We start from the raw sequence: 23,839 nt of genomic DNA, 5'->3' as shown, positions 1-23,839 counted from the left end.
TTATGGTCCGAAGGTGCCCCCCCCCCCATAAGTGGATGGGTCTGTCACTTGTGTCCCATCTGTCTCAGTTTCCTTTTCCACTTTCTCTTCATATCACCCGTGTATCCTTAGTAGCCTGTGTCCCCGTGTTCTCCTCCCAGTATCTTCATGTCCCCATGTGTGTAGTGCCCTGCGTGCCTGTCTCTGTATTAACCTTCCTTCCCCCCCGCCTGTTATGTTTGTTCCTCTTTTGCCCTCCGGCCCCCGTGTCGCCTGGTCCAGGTGTCCTGTCAGATACTCACCAATCGGCTGAAGATGAAGAGGAGTCCCGTGACGAGATGCAGTCACACATTCGTGTCCAGCTTCACAGGACTTTCTTCAGCCCGAGCCAGTGGCGCGTGGCTAATCAGATGGAGATGCTGCAAACTGTCCATCCAATCCCTGGTTTAATAATGGTGCTTTGGTCCCATCTCCGGTACTATAGAGTCCTGTTATAGAAGGCAGCGGAGATTTAATGGACGTTTTGCAGCATCTCCATCTGATTGGCCGCGCGGCGTTGGCTCGGGCTGAAGAAAGACATGTGAAGCCGGACACGAATGAGTGAATCTGCATCACGTTGCGGGACTCCTCCTCGGGTGAACAGAAGAGACAGGGGTGGGGGCAGAAAACACACAGGGAGGAAGAAGAGACACAGGGGGCAGAGGAGAAACAGAGGAGGACATGAAGGGCAAAGGAGGTGCGTTTTCAGTGGGACAGAAGAGACACGGGAACAGAGGAGACACAGGAGGGACAGAAAAGGACAAGAGATACAAGGGGGAGATAATCGGGGGGATTGAGAGGAGAAGATCCACAAGACGCCCCTGCACCATGGACGCACCAAGTTAAGCATTTTTTTTTCTGGATTTTGTCCTCTAAACCCCGGTGCGTCTTATGGTCCGAAATATACGGTACCTCACTGCTCAGTAATTTCAGCTTTTCATGCGATAATAACCTTTATGAATTGACATTTGCCTAATTGCTCGGTACAGTCAGCTGTTTTCTGCATTAACAATTGCAGTAATGCTTTATGAATCGACCCCATTGTAGGAAATAACAGCTTTTTCCAACTGCCAAGGAAGCAGCATCTGGAGCAGGAGGGTTTCGGCGCACGGTGTTGAGCTTCGAAACTAGGCGCCACCATAGCAGCGATTTTATACTGCTTGGGGCGCATAAGGTTAATTTGGGGTTCTGGCGATCGTCGCACCCCTAATTACATCCCCCTCAGAGTTCAAATGACTAGGAGGGGGAAGTAGTATTTTACACCTGTGGCAGCAGGGTGAGATGTCTTTCAGCTCACCCTACACCCAGCTCACTGAAAGTATACATATACGAACATGCAGTATCCCATGTGCATACTACTCTCAGTAACAAACATTCCGTACAGATCACCTGGCAGAACTAAAGATATCACCACCAGCGATAATTTTCAGAATGTAAATCAGAGAGAGGAAAAGTTTTACAAAGGGCAAACACTGACTAAATCTATAAATTAATATTGGAAACTATAAGCAACTTTATTCATTATGTTATTTTAACTATAGTTCATCTTTAAGAAGTAAGATCTTTTTATTACTGCAGCATGGTGGTTAGCCTACAAGCACCCTTGCCTTGCTAGATTCACATCATCCAAATCCCAGGTAGGATCCTAGCTGCATGAATTGCGTGTTTTCCCTGTGTTGGTGTAGTATTTTCTTCGGTGCACTGATTTGTTACTACAAATCAAAAATATACATGTAGTACCCGACTAACAACCTGACAATATGACTGTCCCAAAAATAGGAAAAAGTAAAAAAAAAAAAAAAAAAAAAAAAAAAAATACGTTTTACAATAAAATAAAAAAAAGGTTTTTTAACTCTGTAAAATGACATTACTGCAGTACACTATACTATATAGAAACTATAGAATTCTGCATATAGAATTTACACATTCTAACGTAAACCTGTGATCCAGCGCTGCATAAAGGGGGACAGAAGGAGGAACAAAGGGGGACAGAAGGAGGAACAAAGGGGGACAGGGTGGCAGAGGTGGTGCAGAGCGATACACTGGAGGTAGAAGAGGGGGGCAGAAGTGGAACAGAGAGGGATACTGAAGGTATACAGAAGGGGACACTGGAGGCGGGAGGGGGGAGGTAGAGTACAGAGGAGGTACAGGAGACAGATGGTACAGTATTCTGACAGGGATTCAGGTTAAGAACTAACCTACAGTTACTATCTCATTTGTTAACCGGGGACTACCTTTATTTGTAACTGCATAAAAATAGTAATTAGCCTTCCTCGCCAAAAAAGGTCCTAGCCTGTTATGGTAACATTACAATGTGAAGCTGCCAACAAAGGTAGGGATTGGGAATGGTCAATGAGATGCAAATAACCGAAAGTATACAATATTGTGCACATTTTGTCAACAAATTCCACCTTGGTGGGATTCAATTTGTCGATTTTTACATACATGTGCTTAGAAAATTTGAAAACTCCTGCACTGATTCAGATTTGCCAGTCATTACCCATTCCCATTAGTGATACAAATGGTTCAATTTATAAAATGCTGTGGTAAAAGTGTCAGAGCTATGTAAATGTATAAAAAGAAATCATTACAAGAGCATGGACACTGAAATTAAACATGCTGGCTCACTGTAAAAAGCAACAGCTGTATATTAATACTACTGAGTCTGTTTGTGTAATACAAGGCTTTTGCAGCTGAAACTAAAACATTTTAAAAAAAACCTAGCAAGGAAATGAGCAGCGCTACTTAAAAACAGACTAGTGCCTACCTGCAAAAGAGTGCAAGCCCCACTTGTGGGGTCAAATACACACTGAGCATACACATGACCTGTCTACCACTGGAGGATGTTAGTTTCCTGTAACAGCTTGCATGCAACCTATTAAGTACTCATCCCTCCCACTGTGTGGAAGTCAATCCGCCATGGGAGGGGCCTAACACTAACTAAATCCTAACCTATGTATATGCATAGCCTGGGTGCGCTACCAAGTAAAATTGAAAAATCGAAAACTGTGCAAAAGGTGGATCAGTGCAAAACCAAACCGCCTCCGAATGGCCTCCAATCAGAGATGCGCTGAGTCCCCCCAGGAACTACAAACGCACCTTGAACCCAAACAGAAGCTCTGCATATACACCAAAAGCATGGCTGTTAAATGGGAGCAGCTGACCAAAAACAAATTAAATTAGTACATAGCAAGGAAATGAGCAGCGCTACTTAAAAACAGACTAGTGCCTACCTGCAAAAGAGTGCAAGTGCAAAAAACCTAGACCATGACCTTAAAGTGGATCCGAGGTAAACTTTTACTCATTGCATAATTGTATTCCTTTCCTATTGTTTATAGGGCATTCCTCAAGCCAAATACTTTTTTGTTTTTGTTTTAATACTCTAATTCCCTATAAACTAAATAAATAAACCACGCCCACATGTTTTCAGAGAACCTTGGCAGTAGCAAGGGCTCATGGGAGCTCAGTCTGGGCAGGGGGAGGAGGAGGTATTACTAGCCATTGATTTCAGAGACAGAGGGGAGGAGGGGGGGGGGGGGGGTTGGTTTTTTTCGCAGTCTGAGTGCTGATGGTGCAGATAAGCCTGCCTCTGTGTAATGTTTACAAACAACATGGCTGCTGTCATTGTATCACAGGAATAAATAATCATTTTCTATTACATCTGTTTGCAGCTAGATCTGCTGTGTAAACTATCTAAACTTTAGATAAGATATGTAGACAAGTTAATTGTTAAGTTAGTTTTTCATCTCGGATCCGCTTTAAAGGGAATCCAAGGTGAGAGTGATATGGAGGCTGCTATATTGATTTCTTTTTAACAAATGCAAGTTACCCCTCTTTATCCTGTGTCTCCCACAATTTTAGCTATAGACCCTAAACAAGCATGCATCTGACTCAAGTCTGACTGGATTAGCCACATGCTTGTTTCAGGTGTGTAATTTAAACACCACTGATGCCAGAAAGATCAACAGGACTGCTAGGCAACTGATATTATTTAAAAGGAAATTATTATGGCAGTCACCATATCACTCTCATCTCGGGTTCCCTTTAAAGAGACTCCGTAACAAAAATTGCATCCTGTTTTTTTATCATCCTACAAGTTCAAAAAGCTATTATAATGTGTTCTGGCTTACTGCAGCACTTTATACTATCACTGTCTCTGTAATAAATCAACTTATCTCTCTCTTGTCAGACTTGTCAGCCTGTGTCTGGAAGGCTGCCAAGTTCTTCAGTGTTGTGGTTCTGCTATGAACTCCCCCCTCCAGGCCCCTCTCTGCACACTGCCTGTGTGCTATTTAGGATTAGAGTAGCTTCTCTCTTCTCTCTTATCTTTTACAAGCTGGATAAATCGTTCTCTGAGCTGGCTGGGCTTTCACATACTGAAGAATTACAGACAAGGGCAAAGCTGTTTGCAGGAACAAACAAGCAGCCTGTCACTTCAGTGCATGAGAACAGGGGGAAAGAAACACACAAATGATCTCTTGAGATTCAAAAGGAAGGCTGTATACAGCCTGCTTGTGTATGGATGTATTTTCTATGTGTGGACATACTGTACATCAACCTACTTCCTGTTTTGGTGGCCATTTTGTTTGTTTATAAACAAACTTTTTAAAACTGTTTTTAACCACTTTTAATGCGGCGAGGAGCGGCGAAATTGTGTCAGAGGGTAATAGGAGATGTCCCCTAACGCACTGGTATGTCTACTTTTGTGCGATTTTAACAATACAGATTCTCTTTAAAGAGGAACTCCAGTGAAAATAATTTAATAAAAAAAAGTGCTTCATTTTTACAATAATTATGTATAAATGATTTAGTCAGTGTTTGCTCATTGTAAAATCTTTCCTCTCCCAGATTCACATTCTGACATGTATTACATGGTGACATTGTTACTGTGGGCAGATTATGTAGCTGTTTCTAGCTGCTCTGGCTGTTACAGACAGCTTTAAACAGCCATTTCCTGTCTGTGAACATTGTTACATTGTGGCAGTTTGCCCAGAGTACCGCGGTATTCAGAGCCTCTTGTGGGAGGGGTTTCAGCACAAAATTAGTCACACAGCGCCCCCTGATGGTCTGTTTGTGAAAATCATTGTATTTCTCATGTAAAAGGGGGTATCAGCTACTGATTGGGATAAAGTTCAATTCTTGGTTGGAGTTTCTCTTTAAGCAGCCACCAACAGCCTCTATGGGCAGCGCTGCAGCTTCCCTCTGCATCCTGCACATTACTGAATATATGAAGATCTGAGCAGCAGAAAAATAAGCAGGTTATTGAGGTCCTGATTTTTAAAGGTTTGATATCGCGGAAATCGTACAATTTAAAATACATGTAAACCTTAAAATATGAAGTACAATTCTTCCAGAGTAAAATGAGCCATAAATTAGTTTCCTCCTATGTTGCAATTAGTTTATGCATAAAAACCACCAACCCACTGCCATCAACTGTCTAAACAGGACTAGGGAAACATTTGTGCCTGGATTGGGGCTTTAAAATAAACAAACACAGATTATTATGCCAGTGTAAAAGAACTTTCTCTCACACATCTGCAACTAATCAATTAGCAAATGGGGAGCCCCATATCCCCTAGGTTCTACATGAAAAACATCCTGTTACTGCCAAGCAAATTTACCATTTTCTAAACACAAATTGCTCCCTTTTGCTAATGCAATGCTATGAGGGATTTTTATAAAATCACATCACTCAAGTGGCATCACACTCATAGCATTACATTAGCAAGAGCTATTCAAATCACAAGTGCTTAGAAAAAAAGTGCCCCTAGTGGGTTCCAGGCCTTATTGTGCATTCACTTAACACTGAAAAGCAACAGCACATTTTGGGAGGACAATTTAAGCAATGAAAAACTTTTAACCACTCTGCGATCGCCTAACGCGGGATGACGGCCCCAGAATGGCTTCCTCATTCCTCCAGGACGCATATGGTATATGCGTCATCTCACGATGCATGAGATTTGACGAAAGTTCACGCTCGCTCTAGTGCAAGCTTCCGTAAATAAACAGAGCTGGGCTCCAAGATCAGCTTGCCAGTCGTGCTGGCAAACAAAGAAAAAAAAAATCCCAAAAAACAGCAGTTTTTCTTTTGTACAGCGCTGCAATCTAGTGCAGCGCTGTATGGGGGACAGCTCTGTCACTGCGCTGTCTCCAGGAGAGGCTGACAAAGCGATCCCTCTCATAGGCTGATGCCTATGAGAGGCGATCTTGCTGTTTGGGTCTCGGTGGGGGGGGAGGGGGGGCGCGTCATAAATAGAAGAAAAAAACAATAGCGATTTTTTTTTATTAAAAAACAAATACAATTAAATTAATAATAAAAAAAAAACATATGGCAGCAGCAATCAGATGCCACCAGCAGAAAGCTCTATTAGTGGCAAGAAAAGGAGGCAAGATGCATTTGTGTGCTAAGCTGTATGGATGTGCAGCACACAGTTAAAGCTGGTAAAAATTGGTCTGGTTCTTTGGGGGGCAAGGGCCTAAGCCTCTGGTCCTCGAGAGGTTAAGCATGTGCCAGCATAATGTAAAATTATGTGCAAACAAAAAAACTTAGATGGGTGATCAGAGATAAAACTATAGTTCTGAGAGTGATCCTACTGGTCCGGACACAGGTAAATGAAATGCCGTGAGTAGCTATATTACTTTTTAGACAATTTTACATTTTTGTAAGTTTCCGATTTTACATATATTGTCCCTGTGCAAGCCTCATGAATTTCTGATGAGGATTCATTGATATAGGGAACACCTCCACCTTTGTTTAGGTCCATGGAAGGCTCTCCAGGCTGAAAATTCGTTCTGCCACAGGAAAGCAGCGTTTTAGCTATGCTCATCCTGCTCAACATAAATGTCACGTAAAAAGAGGTTTCAGACTCTCTTTAAAGAGACTCTGAAGCGTTATTAAAATTTGCTTTTTACCCTCTATTCAACATGGGCATGCTTGCCCCTGCAAAAACGACGCTATCCTGCGGCTGAACGAGGGGTCTTTACCCCCCAAATCCCCCCCTGCAAAATCCACAACCAACAGTCGTAGATTTTGCTGCTCATGGAGGCAGGGCTAATGGCTGTAGCTCTGCCTCCACGCGCATCTATCAGCCGTGGATCTCCGCCTCTTCCCCCCCCCCCCCCGCCCCTCTCTGAAGGAAGAGAGGCGGCGATCAGTGCTGAGAGGCAGGGCTGCGGCCATTAGCCCTGCCTCACACGGAAGCGATCCCCAGACACTTCAGAGGGGATTTGGGGGGTAAAGACCCCTCGTTCAGCCGCGGGATATCGGCGTTTTAGCAGGGGCAAACATGCCTCTGCTGAATATAAGGTAAAAAGTGATTTTTAATAACGCTTCAGACTCTCTTTAAGTCACCCATGAATTGATCCATTAGACTGCAAATATAGTATATTTGCAGTAAGCGCACACAGAGTTACTGTTGTCATTTTCATATTACTTTACTTCCTATTCCATACTTTTATGATCACCTGCTCTCTATAGATTTTTCAGCATGCCTATTAAATGGACATCAATGTATAGTCCAGACACAGTTTACATCCTTTCTGGATGTCTGCAGATAATTTTAAAAATGTTAAATCATCTCAAGGCTTTATTTCGTTCAAATGGTTTTAAATGAGACATGAGGTAAAAGTACGGACAATTGCTACATTGTGCTACCAAGTAGGGGCATTATATTCACTAAACAAATATAACACCAGAAACCATGGCAGCTCCGATATACACTGCTGACCTTTTTCCACATTTGGAATTTGCCTATGTATCTAAATTATACCTATAAAAATTACAAATAAGAATGTTTTCTTGGAGCAACATATTTGATGCTGCTTATTAACCACCTCCTGACTGCAATAATTAAAATGTACACCATGTTTGGAACCCACCGCACGCTCTCGCCGCTGCAGCCCCTCTCTCTGCCGTTGGTATGATGGCAGAGCTCCCTGATCTGGTCAGGAGCCGATTTCATTGGCTTCTGACCTGTCATCCATGTGATTGGCTCACAGTGAGCATGGAATCAGGAGCCAATGAAATAGACTCCTAACCAGCTCAGGGAGCTCTGCCGTCATAGGGACGTCATGGAAGAAAATTAAAATCAGATAATTTAAAGGCTGTAGCTGCTGGTTAATGAACCAGCTGGCAGGTAACAGACAACAAACTAGGATGCCTGTTAGAAAATTTTGCTCATCACTTTTTGTTCATCCCCACTCCATTTAGCTTGCCCAGGATAATTTTCTGCCCTTCATAAACCCACTTATCCCAAAATGTGTAAGGAAATCATGACTAGCAAACTTTTTTTTTATAAGGCAGTGTTTAAAGGGAAGATCAGCACTGCCCAAAAAAACAAACAAACTGCAGTTACCTGGGGCTTCTTCCAGCTCCTGGCAGTCGACCAGTGCCCTCGCCATAGCTCCTCTCACTCCCGGGGTCCAGCGATGAAGAAGCCGACCTTACTAGGTCAGCTTCCTGTGCACTCCACGGCACGGGTCTCTACTGCGCAGGTGAAGTAGTTCTGCGCTTGCGCAGTAGAGACCCGATGACGTCAAGTACCCCCACGTGACCCGCGCCGTGGAGCGCACAGGAAGCTGACCCGGAAGCTGACCTGGCAAGGTCGGCTTCTTCATCGCTGGACATCGGGAGTGAGAGGAGCTGCGGTGAGGGCACCGATTGACTGCCAGGAGCTGGAAGAAGCCCCAGGTAAGTGCAGTTTTTTTTTTTTTTTGGGCAGCGCGGATCTTCCCTTTAAGACACGGTAAATGACACAGGTAACAGCAGGGGAAGGAGGGAAAAAAACGTAAATCAGAATTTTGCTTTATAGTGAACTTAAAGTGGAAATAAACTGATCAGATAAACAATTTTATGTTTGGAAAAAGTTCAAAATAGAACTTCTCTAGAGTTTCATATACTTTTTAGAAGTGCAAAGTCTATTTAGCTGCCATAAAAAGTAATTATGACGGCGAACAGGTGAGCTATTTGGTGAAGATTGCACTTAGCCATGAAACTGTTGATTCAACCTTAAAGGGAACCTTAAGTGAGAAGTATATGGAGGCTGACATTTATTTTTATTTTTCAAACAATACCAGTTGCCTTCTGGTCATTTAGGCATTGGTAGTGTCTGAATCACACCAGAGACAAGCATGCAGCTAATCTTTTCAGATTTGACAGAAATGTCAGAAACACCTGTTCTGCATATGCTTGTTCAGGGTGTATGGCTAAAAGTATTACAAGCAAAGGATCAGCAGGATAGCCAGGCAACTGGTATTGCGTAAAAGTAAATAAATATGGCAGCCTCCATATACCTATGGCTTCAGGTTCCCTTTAAGTTAGAATACGTTTTAAAAGTAAATGTATAATACATTACAGCCCATGTAGTCTTCAAACCTTACAGTGGGGAAAAAAAGAAAAAAGGGAACAGAGGTAAGTTCTAAGTAGGACTTAAAATCACAGGAGACTAAAATGTTAACTTTTAGTGGCAGCCAATGAATTGTGCAAAGTTTCCATTGTAATGCACAAACAATAATAAATGACCAAATACACATTACTTACTGCTTTTTTGCCAAGCTCTGTTTTGGAGAGTGTCAGAGAGCCACTAAGGTAACATCCTGGTCCAGCACCTTTGGGTATTCTAAGGTAATAAAAGTACACAATGAGAAAGTTATTCACATTAAACACATTGCAGTATGTAAAGCAAAATATGCACCTGCTCTGACGCCTAAGATAAAAACACCACACATTTAACCAGCCATAGAAAGAAAGAAGGTTCTGTTTATCACCAATGAGAAATCCTCTCCTCACCACTTAAACTTTTGTTTCTCTACTAGCTACTTACTTATCATCAGGCAACATCGTTATAAAGTAGGGCTGAGTATTTTTCGGTGGCAGTGTTATGGAGTTGGCCTTTTTCTTCCCTATAAGAGCAAGGCTGTGACTTTCAAAGACATCCAGACTGAGAGTGTTTGACATTCTGTGAGACACCACAAACGGCAAGTCCTTCAGTCGCTCCAGTTCACTTATCTGTTCATGGCGGACCTGCATTCTGATCGTATAATCACCCTTTTCAAGTTTCACAGAGTACTGAAATGAAAAAAACAAATCTAATATGGTCACCATTATTAAAACCATTTCAACCTATACAATACAGAAACCAGCAGGAGTTGCAGGTGAAGGGCATACACACTGAAAGGCATGTTAGCAGCAAAGTAAAATACCACAGTAGTCCTATTAAAAAACAGGGTTAGGCCTGTAACCCACTAGAAAGCGCAATCGCTGGCGATTTGTGAGAGTTATGCAAGCGATTTTGGGAGCGATTTCCCTGCTCCTATATAATTCATTAGAATAGAAATGCTCCGAAAATGCTGTATGTCCTGCCATTTCCTTAAAAAGAGGAGCTGTCAGCCATACTATCTAAGAAAAAAAAACAACACATATATAAGTAGATAAATGCTTGCTCTACTTACATAACATATGTATTGCACTTTCCGCGTTTTGATTTTAGTGTTTTTTCTGAAGTAAAAAGAGAAAATCCTTTTTAGCATTTCCCATTTTAAGTGTGGCTATTTTGAAGCCAATCCTGATTTAATTTCCTGCCCTATTCTCCTCTACTATAGAAAGTGTATTGTCTGAGCATGAGAAATATTGGCCAGAGTGGAACAGAGGTGTGGGAGGGGAAAAACAGGAGGGAAAGAGGCTTCAGCCAATCAGTCTGTATTAGTTAAGTCTGAGGGGAAATGAAGCAAAAAAGGACAACACAGCATGCCCTGCAACTGCCTTTTTGTGTACCAAATAATAGTCAGGTAAACTGGAGAATTATAATCTATCAACAAGAAAAGGAATAATGATTTTAACTTTTAGATTGCCTGGTTAGCATCCTCATTACTTGTTTACCAGATAAAAAAAAAAAAAAGAACTAATTTTTGATTTTATGTCCGACAGTTACACTTTAATCGCAATCGCTCTAGTGTAATCTGTCCCATCCATTTACATTAGCAGAGCGTTTAGGGAAATCTCTAGTGATTGAAAGCGCTCCCTAAACGCTCGGTCTAGTGGGTTACAGGCCTTACAGTTATCCTTTAATGGAGTACAACTTGTATTAACAGTCATACATACATATGTAGTATGCTTCCATGTCTTATAATTACCTTGTACAGTGCTACAGGAAGTGATGGAGCTATGTAAATCGATAATGATAAATAATAATGATAAAAAACTGTGATTGCTTCCAACAGTGAAAACTAGCTATTCGGTTACTAAAACACTACCAGGGAAGAATTTATCCATTAAAAATAGGCAAAAAAAAACCAAAACAATCTCTTCCATGCAGTACCTGATGTGGGTAGGCATCCCCTGATCCCATCTGTCTTTTGTTCTGATCATAGATAATCCACAGCTGGCTATCAAATTCTGATTCATACAATAATTCACAGAGCAGTGGGCAGCTAGGTGTGACTTCTCCGCTTTTAGGCTTTAATGAAAACAGACATCAAATTATCAACTGTTGCATTGTCACTTGCAATGACAGATAGTAGGATAGTAGTATGTATGATGCGTAGATGGTACTTATTAATGAAAGTAAAGTTGTTGATTAAAACAAAAAATATTTAGAAATAGCATTCCTCACCTGATGAAAATTATACGTCAAAATGATTTCATACAGATGGCGGTTATTTGGCAAAACATCCCGGTCTCCTAGCGGTCTTGTTTTTGCACTGACAGGCCTGTATATACAAACATCTTATTAATCAAACAGAATATTAAGGATGGATAAATGCAACAACACTAGAACAGCTACTGCAAATGATCCTAAGTGGCAGAAGTATAATTCTGGATGATTAAAGGATAAATGAGATAAATTAAATCAGATTTACTTACCTAGGGCTTCCTCCAGCCACTAGAAGCTTATGCGTCCCTCGCCGCAGTTCCTATGCCCTCTAACGCCAGGCTTCTAGGGGCTGGAGGAAGCCTCAGGTAAGTCAATCTGAGTAAATAGTTCAGCAGGGGTCAGGTTTGTTGGCCTTGATTCTATCCACCCAACTATGAGGGGCGTCAAATTTGACCACCTCTTATTATGTAGGGAATCCCGATTGATATATGAGCTTAAAGCTTGTGTACCACATGGGTTGAATGAACATGAACGCCATGCTCATTTCTTGCCTGGATAAACCATCCCACTGCTGTCGGGTCACAATACTCATCTCTCTACTTTACTCTATACAGGGTCCTCTGCTGCAGTGTCCTCGACAGTTGGAGCTTAAAATTAAGTGACGTACTTCCTGCTGGGCAGAAAGTACATCACTGGGATTGCTGTCATTCCGCGCATGCACGCTGTGCTCCCCTCATGCACACTTGCTGCGTTGTCTATTGACTTGCATTGCTGCATAATCCATAAGATGGGCACGGATCATGTGGTAACGCTCTGGATCCTTTGCATGGAAATTGTGGCGATTTGGATGCTTCCGGCACAACACTTAGCAAAGATTTGACCAAATCTCCATAGACTTGCATGGCCCTTGCAGCAGAGAAGAGGCGAGGAAGAGTAACACAGGGTTACGTAGCGCGCAAGTGTGCAAGGGGCCTGAACCATCTCTAGTTAATTTTATATTGCAACACAAGAAAATATACAAGAATATTTACAGCATACTAAAAAAGGAATAATCGCAAATATATCGGCGCCAAGGGACAATGGAACCGCCGCTGAGAAGAACAATGTCCAAAAGTTCAGAAGTCAGGCATACATCAAAAGGTCAGCGCAGGTTTAGAAAGTCATTATATGTAGGGAATGATACATTCTTCACCACAATATATCAAATGCTCAGAGGTAGGTATCCGCCAAACATCAAAACTAGAAAAGGCTTACCAGCTCCCAACAACCCACATTATAAGGTTGTAAAATGGCTCAGGTCACAGATAACGTCCAGGGAACATCAGATATCGTGAAGATCCAGTGGACATCCGTATGGAGGTAAAATTTCAGGAATTTATATAGGAAAACAAAAACGGCAATATCTAAGTGTAACCCGTTTATTTAGATAAAATTTCTTTAAAAGGCAGTAGATATAAAAACAATAACTCATACGGGGCCCATAAACCGGGAACCCCGGAAGATTAGCGCGCATGTAATGGTCAATCGTGGATCAATAGACAATGGTGCCGCCTGTTACCTTCCCGACCGGTTTCGCAGTCTTGCGTCATCAGGGGAGATGAATCTCCCCTGATGACGCAAGACTGCGAAACCGGTCGGGAAGGTAACAGGCGGCACCATTGTCTATTGATCTACGATTGACCATTACATGCGCGCTAATCTTCCGGGGTTCCCGGTTTATGGGCCCCGTATGAGTTATTGTTTTTATATCTACTGCCTTTTAAAGAAATTTTATCTAAATAAACGGGTTACGCTTAGATATTGCCGTTTTTGTTTTCCTATATAAATTCCTGAAATTTTACCTCCATATGGATGTCCACTGGATCTTCACGATGTCTGATGTTCCCTGGACGTTATCTGCGACCTGATCCATTTTACAACCTTATAATGTGGGTTGTTGGGAGCTGGTAAGCCTTTTCTAGTTTTGATGTTTGGCGGATACCTACCTCTGAGCATTTGATATATTGTGGTGAAGAATTTATCATTCCCTACATATAATGACTTTCTAAACCTGCGCTGACCTTTGATGTATACTAAAAGAGGTAGATTACCTTATTGTTTGTACCCAGTTTTTCAAACTAATGCTGGGAGACAAATCTTCATACTTTAATGTAGAAACAACATCAAAACGGGCTATACCATCAGATGCATGCTGTAAAATACAAAAACTCCATTAATCAAGAATGCAAAAAGAAAGCATTATACAAAAAGAAAAAAAAAAGTGACAAAAAATAAGCCTTGAACAGATAAACATTGATTTATTTAGAGAACGAAATTCGCAAGGCACAGCTATGGAGGCGACTATGACAGAGGCACCCTCACAGTATGGACTATCAAAAGTGGGCAATGCGGATTTTTGGCTGCATGGAGGATGAGGGAGTGGGCAGTGGTCTTGACATAGATGCAAGCATATAAAGGAAGCAACACTGCACAGCCTAATGACATGCCTATTATTTAGTATTTATACAGCGCTGCAAGGCGAGAGAGTTAACCACTATGCCACCCCGCTGCTTAAAGTGAACCAGAGGGGAGAGTGATATGGAGGCTGCCATATTTATTTCCTTTTAAACAATACTAGTTGCCTGGCAGTCCTGCTGATCTATTTGGCTGCAGCTGAATTACACCAGAAACAAGCATGCAGCTAATCTTGTCAGTTCTGACAATATTGTCAGAAACCCCTCGACCTGCTGCATGCTTGTTCAGGGTCTATGGTTGAAAGTGTTAGAGGCAGAGGACCAGCAGGGCAGCCAGGCAACTGGTATTGCTTAAGGGCTCTTACACAGTGGGACGTTGCATTGAAGGGGACGTTAAGGTGGCAAAACGTGCCCCTAACGCAACGCATGGTGGTGATGTCGGTGGACGCTACACAGCCGCGTTATGCGTCTCTTGGTGTGCTGTTTTCGTTCTATACTGATAGAACAAAAATGGTGCATGCGTCAAATTTAAAAAAAAAAAACCAATGCATTACTGTGCATGTGCAAACAATCTAACGCGGCGAAATAAGAGTATAATGCACAGCATGCTGCACTTTTTATTTAGCGTGCAGCGTTATACTCAATGTGGGCACTGTGAACAGCCCACTGATTTGTCATTGCTGTGAGTTGGTCTGCGTTACAGGCTGCTGTAACTTCAGACCACAACGTCCAACTGTGAATGTAGCCTAAAAGGAAATAAATATGGCAGCCTCCATATTATTCTCACCTCGGGTTCCCGTCAAACATCTTTCTTGGTGTTAATACAATATTTTTCATATTTTAAGCCAGTAGTAGTGACCAGTTTAAATAGGTGGTTGACCTGAACACCATCTATGTAAAATATTTAAAATGAAAACACCCTCTAAGGGAGGTTTGTAAATTTAGTGAGCTTATGTACAGGGTTGCTTCGTAGCCCCCATCTGCAGGGTCAGGTTGCAGACTGCATAATAAACACAGAGCAGTGGGTAAATGAAATTTGATTTTATGGCCGTCAATTCTGCTTTAAGGAGGACTCCAGGAAGCAGACTAATAACTGTACACATGGATCTTAAACGTGATTTTTTTTTTTTTTACAACTGCCCGATTTCCCAAAAAAACAAATGTTGCACATTAAGGCATGAATCTACACATTATGTATTCTATAACTGTAATGCAGTAGAAGCTTACAATGTTCAGTTGAGACTGTCCACAAACAAGTCCATGAAAAGAAATGGAATAGTCAATAATCACATCACTCAGACTTGCCCACCAGCGGGCTATACAAAATTCAATGCTCTTGCCATTCTGTAATAAAATGAAAAGCAACAGTCAGATACAGTCATACAAAAAAATACAAAAAACACAAAAACATAGCTTTCAATGAATACGGCAATTTTTTAAAAATTATATACTGTATACACACAAAATTTAAAGTGAACCTCTCCTATTATATTTTATCTAGGGCCTTTTTGAGTTTACAAAACATATTCAGTCTCCTAAGAAAGTCTTATCCAGTGGTTTTGTTTAAAGTGGACCCAAATTAAAAATACATGATTTCAGAAATAAAATCTATTTTCTAAATTATAATGATAAATAGCAGCCTTTTTTCAGCTGCATGATGACAAATTAACATATTTTACATCTATTGGAGGAACCCCTCCCTTCCTTTCAAATTGCCGGGATTTTTCCGGCAAACTGGTGGAGGAGATAAAAAACAAAACACAGGCTGCTACTGATGATGTCAAAGGGGAGGTGATCTCAGCTTGTGTGAGATTTCACATAGATGATGCCCCTGTGAGGGAGGGTAGCTGATGACAAACACACCCATGATCTAAACCCTCCTACTAAGCTCAGAAGTAATGGCTGCCACCTGTATAACCCTAGTTATGAAAAGAGAAAGGTGAAAAGCATATACAGAAATGCTCATAGGCTTAAAGGAGTGTTTATTTATCTTTGTATGTGCCAGAGTAGTGCAACTAAATATTTTGAATTAAAAAAAAAAGTTTGGTTTGGGTCCGCTTTAAAGAGAACCCGAGGTGTGTTTAAAGAATGTTATCTGCATACAGAGGCTGCATCTGCCTATACAGCCCAGCCTCTGTTGCTATCCCAAACCCCACTAAGGTCCCCCTGCACTCTGCAATCCCTCATAAATCACAGCCGTGCTCTGAGGCTGTGTTTACATCTGTAGTGTCAGTCTTAGCAGCTCCCCTGCCTCCTGCAGAGCTCCGGTCCCTGCCCCCATCCCTTCCCTCCAATCAGCAGGGAGGGAAGGGATGCAGGCGGGACTGGAGTTCTGCAGGAGGCGGGGAGAGCAGCAGACTGACACTATAGAGATAAACACAGCCAGCTCTGACAAGCTGTTTGTCAGCAGCACGGCTGTGATTTATGAGGGATTGCAGAGTGCAGAGGGACCTTAGGGGGGTTTGGAATAGCAAAAGAGGCTGGGCTGTATAGGCAGATCCAGCCTCTGTATGCAGATAATATTCTTCAAACCCACCTCGGGTTCTCTTTAAGTAGCCTCTGTCCTAGATCAAAAGAGCTCACCTTTGTTTCACGTTTAACCTGTATGTTCAATAAAGATTAAGAAGAAAGGGGGGGGGGGGGGGGGGGGGAAGAAAAAACTTAAAAAAGCTTCTTCTATAGCAGAACTAGAGTGTGAGTAGCGCAGCCGGCAGCCTCTGCTAATATAAATCTCCCAGCAAACATCTTGGAATACGGTGGCAGACTATTTCCTTTTAAAAATGCCAGATGCCTGGATGTCTGAGTTAGCAGAGTCAAAACACATGCTCTGTATACTATGTTCTTGGCTAGGGATACAAAAAAAAAATGGTAAAGGCAGAGGATAAGCATAACAACCAGGCAGTTAGAATTTTCAAATGGAGCCAGTAATGGTACAGTACATACTGATCTCACTTCCTATTTTACCCCAGACCACCCACATTACTAAATGCAGCCAAGTAAAAAGGGTCATATGGACAAAACTTAACATGGGAAAACATGCAAGTAAATCATCATTATTAAAGTGAACATTCAAATAAAATAAATAGATAAAAGCCTGCCTAAGAGGGAAGCGTCTGCTTCGTCCAGAGGCTTTCAGGCTTCGTTTCCACAGTGCTCGGCATGCGTCTTGCCAGACGTGATGCCGACACAGCTGTGACGAGCCGAATCCCTCTAGCCGCGCTATGCACGGCTACGGGATTTGAACAAGTTGTGTGATGATATGCTGCAGGCCGTCAGATTTTTCCCCGGCCATGAAATCGGATGCTCTGCATTAACTTCAATAGGCTGCCAAATTCCATACGAATTCGTGGCTGGGGAATCTGCCCGTTTTCACACAAGTGGAAACCTAACCATAGTGTCCTTCTCAACCCCATGGTTGACCCGCACGGACCCTCTGAACATATCAGAAAAGAGGGTCAGATCTGTTCTCAGGGGCGTGCTCCCCGCTGTGTACAAGAACAGCGATACTGTGCATGCGCGAGTATGGCCATGCCTGTGCAGTAAGAGGAAAGTTCCCACACTGTGCATATGCAGCCATACTTGTGCAGGAGCAGTAAACCACACTCGTGCGAGAAGGAGAGCGCCACCACAAACTAAAAGAGGGTCCAGGCCAGCAGAGGTGGGGTCAATGACGACACGAGAATTCCTATAGATCATCCAGAGGCTTGCCTTGTCTTAGGTAAGAATCTGTTTTAAGTATTCGCAGAGCACAGACATCGTTGATGGTGCTTTACAGCGTACAATGAAATATGCCCCTCAGATGCATTTAAAACTACCATGTCCCCACTATGGATAATGTCCAATATCCCTACCAGTCAAGATCCAATTTGGGAAAGGCAATTAACCTCTCACTAGGTTTTTAGGATATGGGGCTCTATTCATAAAACTTTACCGCAAGTTTTCCGCTCAAAACAGCTGACTTTCCCGTCCATTTAGCAAAGTGGGCATTCATAAAAGCTGTTCCCGCATGAAAATCTACAATCCCCCAGCAGAGCGAGAAATTTCCGCCTTCTGCTGTGTTTTTCTAGATTTATCTAGAAAAAAGTAACAAAATGTCCATTCATAAAGATTAGAGGAAGCGGTATGTGGACAGGAAATACCGCTTCCTCCGATGTAGCGAGAAGCCTGCGGAATACATACAAGTGAATGGGACAGACCTCCCAGAGAGCAGTGCACGGAGGGACCCTGCCGGCTTAAGTGTTTCCGCATGCCTTCCGACAGCTTACCGCCAGCCTTCAGCGGGAGATCTCCGCTCTGCTATCGCAGCTGCCAACATTTTTATGAATGCCCACCCAGAAGTCTAAAATACCGATGCGGTATTTTCCCTCCTCGAGTATTTTTGCCACAAATTTTTTATGAATAGAGCCCTTGGGAGGAAACCAGAGTGCCAGGATAAAGCTCACACAAACATGAGCAGAACATACAACCTCCACACGGATAGTCTCCTGGCCATAAATTAAACCCAGGACTTTAGCAGCGTGAGGCTAGACTGCTAGCCACGTAGTGACAATACAATCTTCCAAAGCAGTTTTGATAGGGGGTTATTTTACTAATATCACTTAACCTGTTATTCCAGTTTACAAGGTTTTAATTAGCATGCAGAAACAGAAGTAGCAGTCTCACCAGTACAGGGAAGGCTTCTGTCACAGAGCCATTCTCAGGGAGGGACGTGAATTTGTAAAACTCATTGCTTCGGTAAGCTTTCTGCTTCACCAGCTGAACAGCATGAAGAACAAACTTAGAGGATACATCAGAAGTGCGGGAAGTCAACGTAACCTCTGAAAAACATAAGGAAATATTTGTATTTTGATACACAAACTATGCAATGCTCTTCTTAAAATTATTTTATACATCTTGAGGTGGCCATACACTAATGCTGGATACACACGCTGCGATTACGCGTCGATGCGGCATTAGATTTACGTCGATTCGATTATTTCCAACATGTCCGATGAATCGTTAGGTCGATTTGCCATACTTTACATGGCGCTCGGAAATAATCGAATCGAACGCCGCATCGACCGCGGAAACGCAACGTGTGTATCCAGCATTACAGATTTGCAGCATTCGACCATCAGATAGATTTCTGTCAGATGCCTGTCAAGTCGCATCTGACAGGAATCTATCTGATGTGTGTCACACACTAGGAACAGATTTTCAATAGATTTCAGAATGAAATCTATTGGAAATCGATCTAAATGCATTATTCCGTTGCAACTCTATGGGCAATCGATCTGCTGCCGGCAGCAGATCGACCTAGATTTTCCATCCTGTCAGATGGATCAAATCGATCAAAATCGGCCGCAAATCGATCGATAGATTTGGTAGAATCAATTTACGATCGATTCCATAGGATTGGTCGATTAATCGATGCAGTGTATGGGTCCCTTTGGTGCATTTAGTGCTTTAAGTATGCAGATACTGACACAGCACCTGTCTCGCCTCAGGCTGCCACAGGTATTCCTCAAACCCCAAAAGGCTGCACTGCCGCAAGGTACACAGCAACTTTAATTTCTTGTGCAGTCGGAGGCAGTGGATTTAGACAATGGCCTCAATTCACTAAGCAGTTTATACTAATCTACAGATGGTTTTTTAAGTCTACTGATGGTTTGATCAGTTGCATCAAAGGGCAATTCACTATTACCAAATGTTTTAGATCTGTTTTTAGACCTGGTCTAAAACATTTGGTAATTAGGTCGGTAAAGCAGGGGGAAATGATCAAAAGATGCAATTCAAAAACACGTAGGTATGACTGACAGCCTTCTCCTCTGATGAGCTCTCCTCTGCATACAATTAAACTCCTGCATGATTAATTCAAAAGGTTCCATCCTCACATCTAAAATACCTCACAGAATTACTTTACCTACAATCAGCTGGTCTAAACTGTCAGAAAAAAGAGGGGGTGGTTACTCCTTGTTTGCCTTTGTGCATTGTGTAATTACTGAATGTTAGACCAGGTCTAAAAACAGGTCTAAAACATTACACCAAACCATCGGTAGACTAGTCTAAACTTCTTAGTGAATTAAGGCCAATGCCTTTTAAAACTGAGCTGGGAAACTTTTCAAACCACAATTTACCACTTAGCCAGAATACATAGAAAGGTTAGTAAACTTTGTCAATAGTCCTTTCACCTCCACTTCCAAAGAGTGCAGGTGACAACGTAATTTTAAAGTCATCTCTGATGCAATGTCGACAATGCAAAACAGTGTTGGTCGGTGTGTCTCTAATATTAAGTAAACTAGCAAAAGTTTTGTCTTAGTTAATGTTATAACATTATCCTGTTTGTGTGTAGAGGATGTTCCCTCTCCTGTATGTCTCCTCACTTCATTTGTTACGCTCCTGGATATTCTTTTCAGTTTATTACTCTGGAACAATTTTTCCTGTCCATGGACTATACTCCGGACATTACTCACATGGATATCTCCTTTTGACTAACATATTCCAGAACAGTATTTTATATCCTATTGACGAATCCTAATTGAATCTATGTTCTTGTACTACGCTCTTTTATAATTCTGTGATTATTGCACTGTATGTACGTGTTTCTCCGTGGTTGCATTCTTCAATAAAAAGAGTTTAAAAAAAAAAAAAAAAACTTGCAAAGGTTTATTGCAGAACTGTTTTAGAATGCTCTGTCAGGTTTTTCAGAACCTGTATCAAGTGGTTTTATTTTAAATGAGTTAAATCAGCAATAGAATACATAATTTTACCTGCCCATGTTGCCCCTTGAGGAACTTCAATGAAATGACGCTGTATTTGCCCAGGTTTGAAATGTACATCCTTAAAATCCAAATCAAACACTGCAGGATCATTAAGCCTAAACAAAAACACACAGAAGAGATTGCAAGGAAATAAACTTAATACATTTAAAACATTGAGCTGAAATCGACATCTATTAAACTTACAGAAAAGTGAATTCTAGCAATTTACTCATTGTAAACATGTTAAGTGTAGCTCATATTGATATACTCCTAATGTTAACGGATACAGATTTTAGTCGTGAAATACAGTTTTTGGCACATTTATAAATGTCATATGTATTATAGCTCACCTTTTAGGTATGACAACTGTTATAGGAACTCTGAATAACGGACCAGAATTAGGGGCACATATATCATAACCACATATCTGCAACAACAGTAACAGAAAAACAATCCAGTTGGTTTAATGAACTGCATATACTCAATTATGTAAATATTTGACAGCATAAACAAACACAGTTAGGTCCCGTTACCACTTGACTTCTGCATCACGTGCAGCCAGCGGGAGCGGACAGTATAATGCCCGCTCCGGTGGTCCGCTCCATATGAGCGGTGGTCTGCTCCTATGTATAACATAGGAGCTGTTCAATCTCCAGTTAGCAATGAGCGGAGAATGGAGAAAAAAAAGAGTCAGTTTTCCGCTCTAGTGGAATCAGAATTAACAAGATTAATCACAATAAAATGATCAGGCTGAACACATTATCTCATCAGTAAAATCAATCATCTTACATACTTCTTATCAGAGGCAGAGAACATAACATCTTAGATAATCTATAGTTCCCAGTAATCTACAGAAAATTGGACACACTTCAAGGTGATTTTAGCTGGGATCAGGAGGGAAAATTTTAATCCTATTAGGAGGGCAGAGTCAAAGCTTAAAGTGGACCTGGACACTTGTACAGGACAGAAGGAAAACAGAGAAATGCATCCTGTGTGTATTTAGAGAGTTTAGCCTGTCTAATTTCAACTGATTTGTGTCTATTCACAAGTTGTCATTTGATCTCTCCCGTGTCACCTGACTGCTACGGCAGATAAGCTCATTTGAAAGCACAGGATGTTAATATGTTTGCTTCCATGAAAGCAGGAAGTAGAAAGTGCAGATTTATTTAAGTATTTGTATCAGCTGTAACAAAATAGTAAATGCTTTTTTCTGTAAAGATGATTATGCTGAGTTCAGGTCCACTTTAACTTTGACCCATTATGGGCTGATGCTAATTTCTCAAAGCGCAGGTGTTCTACACAACGCCCTAGGGCCAATTGCGTCTCTCCTTGCCATTTTATGTGGCCCCAGCAGCTTCCAATGCCCATTATGATAAGCGGCAGCGGTGACTGAAACGCTAGTTTGTGCTAATAACTCATGAAATTAGCATGATGCCCCCTACTTGGATCACCCTCCTCCCCTGGTAAAACATACACACGCAGGCACACCTACACCCTCCCAAGCCCCAGCCCCCCCAACATCATTGTCTCTTCTGTTCTTCTTGGCAGTCCCACGCTCTGTGCTTCCATACTTCCTTCTCCTGAGCACATGCCTCAGGGACCAGAGGTGCGCTACATAGAGAATGTGGCTGTCAGGAAGATTAGAGCAGACCTGAAACAGTACTGCAGCAGGTAAATATTAAACTGCTCCACTGCGGTACCCTGCAGCAGGGCTGGGACAAGGCTCCCCAGCACCAGAGATACCAAAGTGCCCCCCCCCCCCCGATCGCGCACCGCATTCAGTACACACACATACAGTACACACACACACTGTACATAGACTGTACACACACATACAGCGCACACACAGGTCACAATCAAAGTACATACAGTACACATAGACACAGGTCACACATACAGTACACACACACACACACACTGCAAACATATACAGTATATACACACACACACACAGTAGACATGCACAGTACAAACAGTACACACACATACAGCACATACAACACACACACACACACACACAGTACACATAGACACAGGTCACACACAGAGTACAAACAGTACACACACATACACAGTACACGTACACACGTACACACACACACGTACACACACACACGTACACACACACACGTACACACACACACGTACACACACACACGTACACACACACACGTACACACACACACGTACACACACACACACACGTACACACACACACACACGTACACACACACACACACGTACACACACACACACACACACGTACACACACACACACACACACACACACACGTACACACACGCACACACACGTACACACACGCACACACACACACACACACACACACACACACACACACACACACACACACACACACACACACACACACACACACACACACACACACACACACACACACACACACACACACACACACACACACACACACACACACACACACACACACACACACACACACACACACACACACACACACACACACACACACACACACACACACCTCATTGATTCTCTCTCCACCTCCCTCTACTCCAATCCCCCCTCCATACCTGCTTTATTCAGCAAGGCACGTGGAAGCAGCTGGGCTCCCCTCCCCTTCAGCCATCTGAGTTCATGTTACAGTGCATTCAGGCAGGCACTGTCCCTCCCCCGTCCAGTCCAGGCACAGCTCACTGGTGGAGAAAGTCTTCAGGCAACTCTGCAGGAAGCAGATACCACTTCCGTTAGAAGCCGGCTTCCTGCTGTTGCCTGGTTACATGATGCCCCAGCCGTGCCTGTCATCTCTGTGATGTCAGCGCGGCTATTATGGAGCAGTGGGGCGCACTACACAGGCGGCGGACACTGGGGAGATAAGCTCAGTGCCAGAACCAGTAGCAGGCGGGTGGCGAGGTGGAATGCGCCCTCTTGTGGCTGCGCTCATAGGCTGCAGCCTGCCCAGCCCCGGCCCGGCTCTGCAGAAGGGGAGGAGCAGGCCACCCACAGTCACTAAAGTTATACCAGTTTGAGATTGTTCAA

At 42.5% G+C, this 23,839-nt stretch overlaps 1 protein-coding gene across 3 annotated transcripts in view; it reads right to left on the bottom strand.

Annotated features, from left to right (window-relative positions):
* Positions 1 to 23,839, bottom strand: part of TPP2 (tripeptidyl peptidase 2) — a 106,382-nt gene that overhangs the window by 33,887 nt on the left and 48,656 nt on the right. For all 3 annotated transcript variants that reach the window (XM_068267999.1, XM_068268000.1, XM_068268001.1), the window contains exons 15-23: positions 21,153 to 21,229; positions 20,812 to 20,918; positions 18,725 to 18,879; positions 15,290 to 15,406; positions 13,700 to 13,800; positions 11,628 to 11,724; positions 11,334 to 11,471; positions 9,840 to 10,084; positions 9,557 to 9,635 (exon numbers count right to left, since the gene is read on the bottom strand). In XM_068267999.1, coding sequence (XP_068124100.1) covers positions 9,557 to 9,635; positions 9,840 to 10,084; positions 11,334 to 11,471; positions 11,628 to 11,724; positions 13,700 to 13,800; positions 15,290 to 15,406; positions 18,725 to 18,879; positions 20,812 to 20,918; positions 21,153 to 21,229 — 1,116 coding nt within the window. The remainder of the gene's footprint in view (positions 1 to 9,556; positions 9,636 to 9,839; positions 10,085 to 11,333; positions 11,472 to 11,627; positions 11,725 to 13,699; positions 13,801 to 15,289; positions 15,407 to 18,724; positions 18,880 to 20,811; positions 20,919 to 21,152; positions 21,230 to 23,839) is intronic.

Source organism: Hyperolius riggenbachi, chromosome 2 (genome assembly GCF_040937935.1).
Source record: "Hyperolius riggenbachi isolate aHypRig1 chromosome 2, aHypRig1.pri, whole genome shotgun sequence".
Classification (NCBI taxonomy): domain Eukaryota; kingdom Metazoa; phylum Chordata; class Amphibia; order Anura; family Hyperoliidae; genus Hyperolius; species Hyperolius riggenbachi.
The sequence above is the reverse complement of the archived record's forward strand: the minus strand, read 5'-3'. Positions and strand labels throughout refer to the sequence as shown.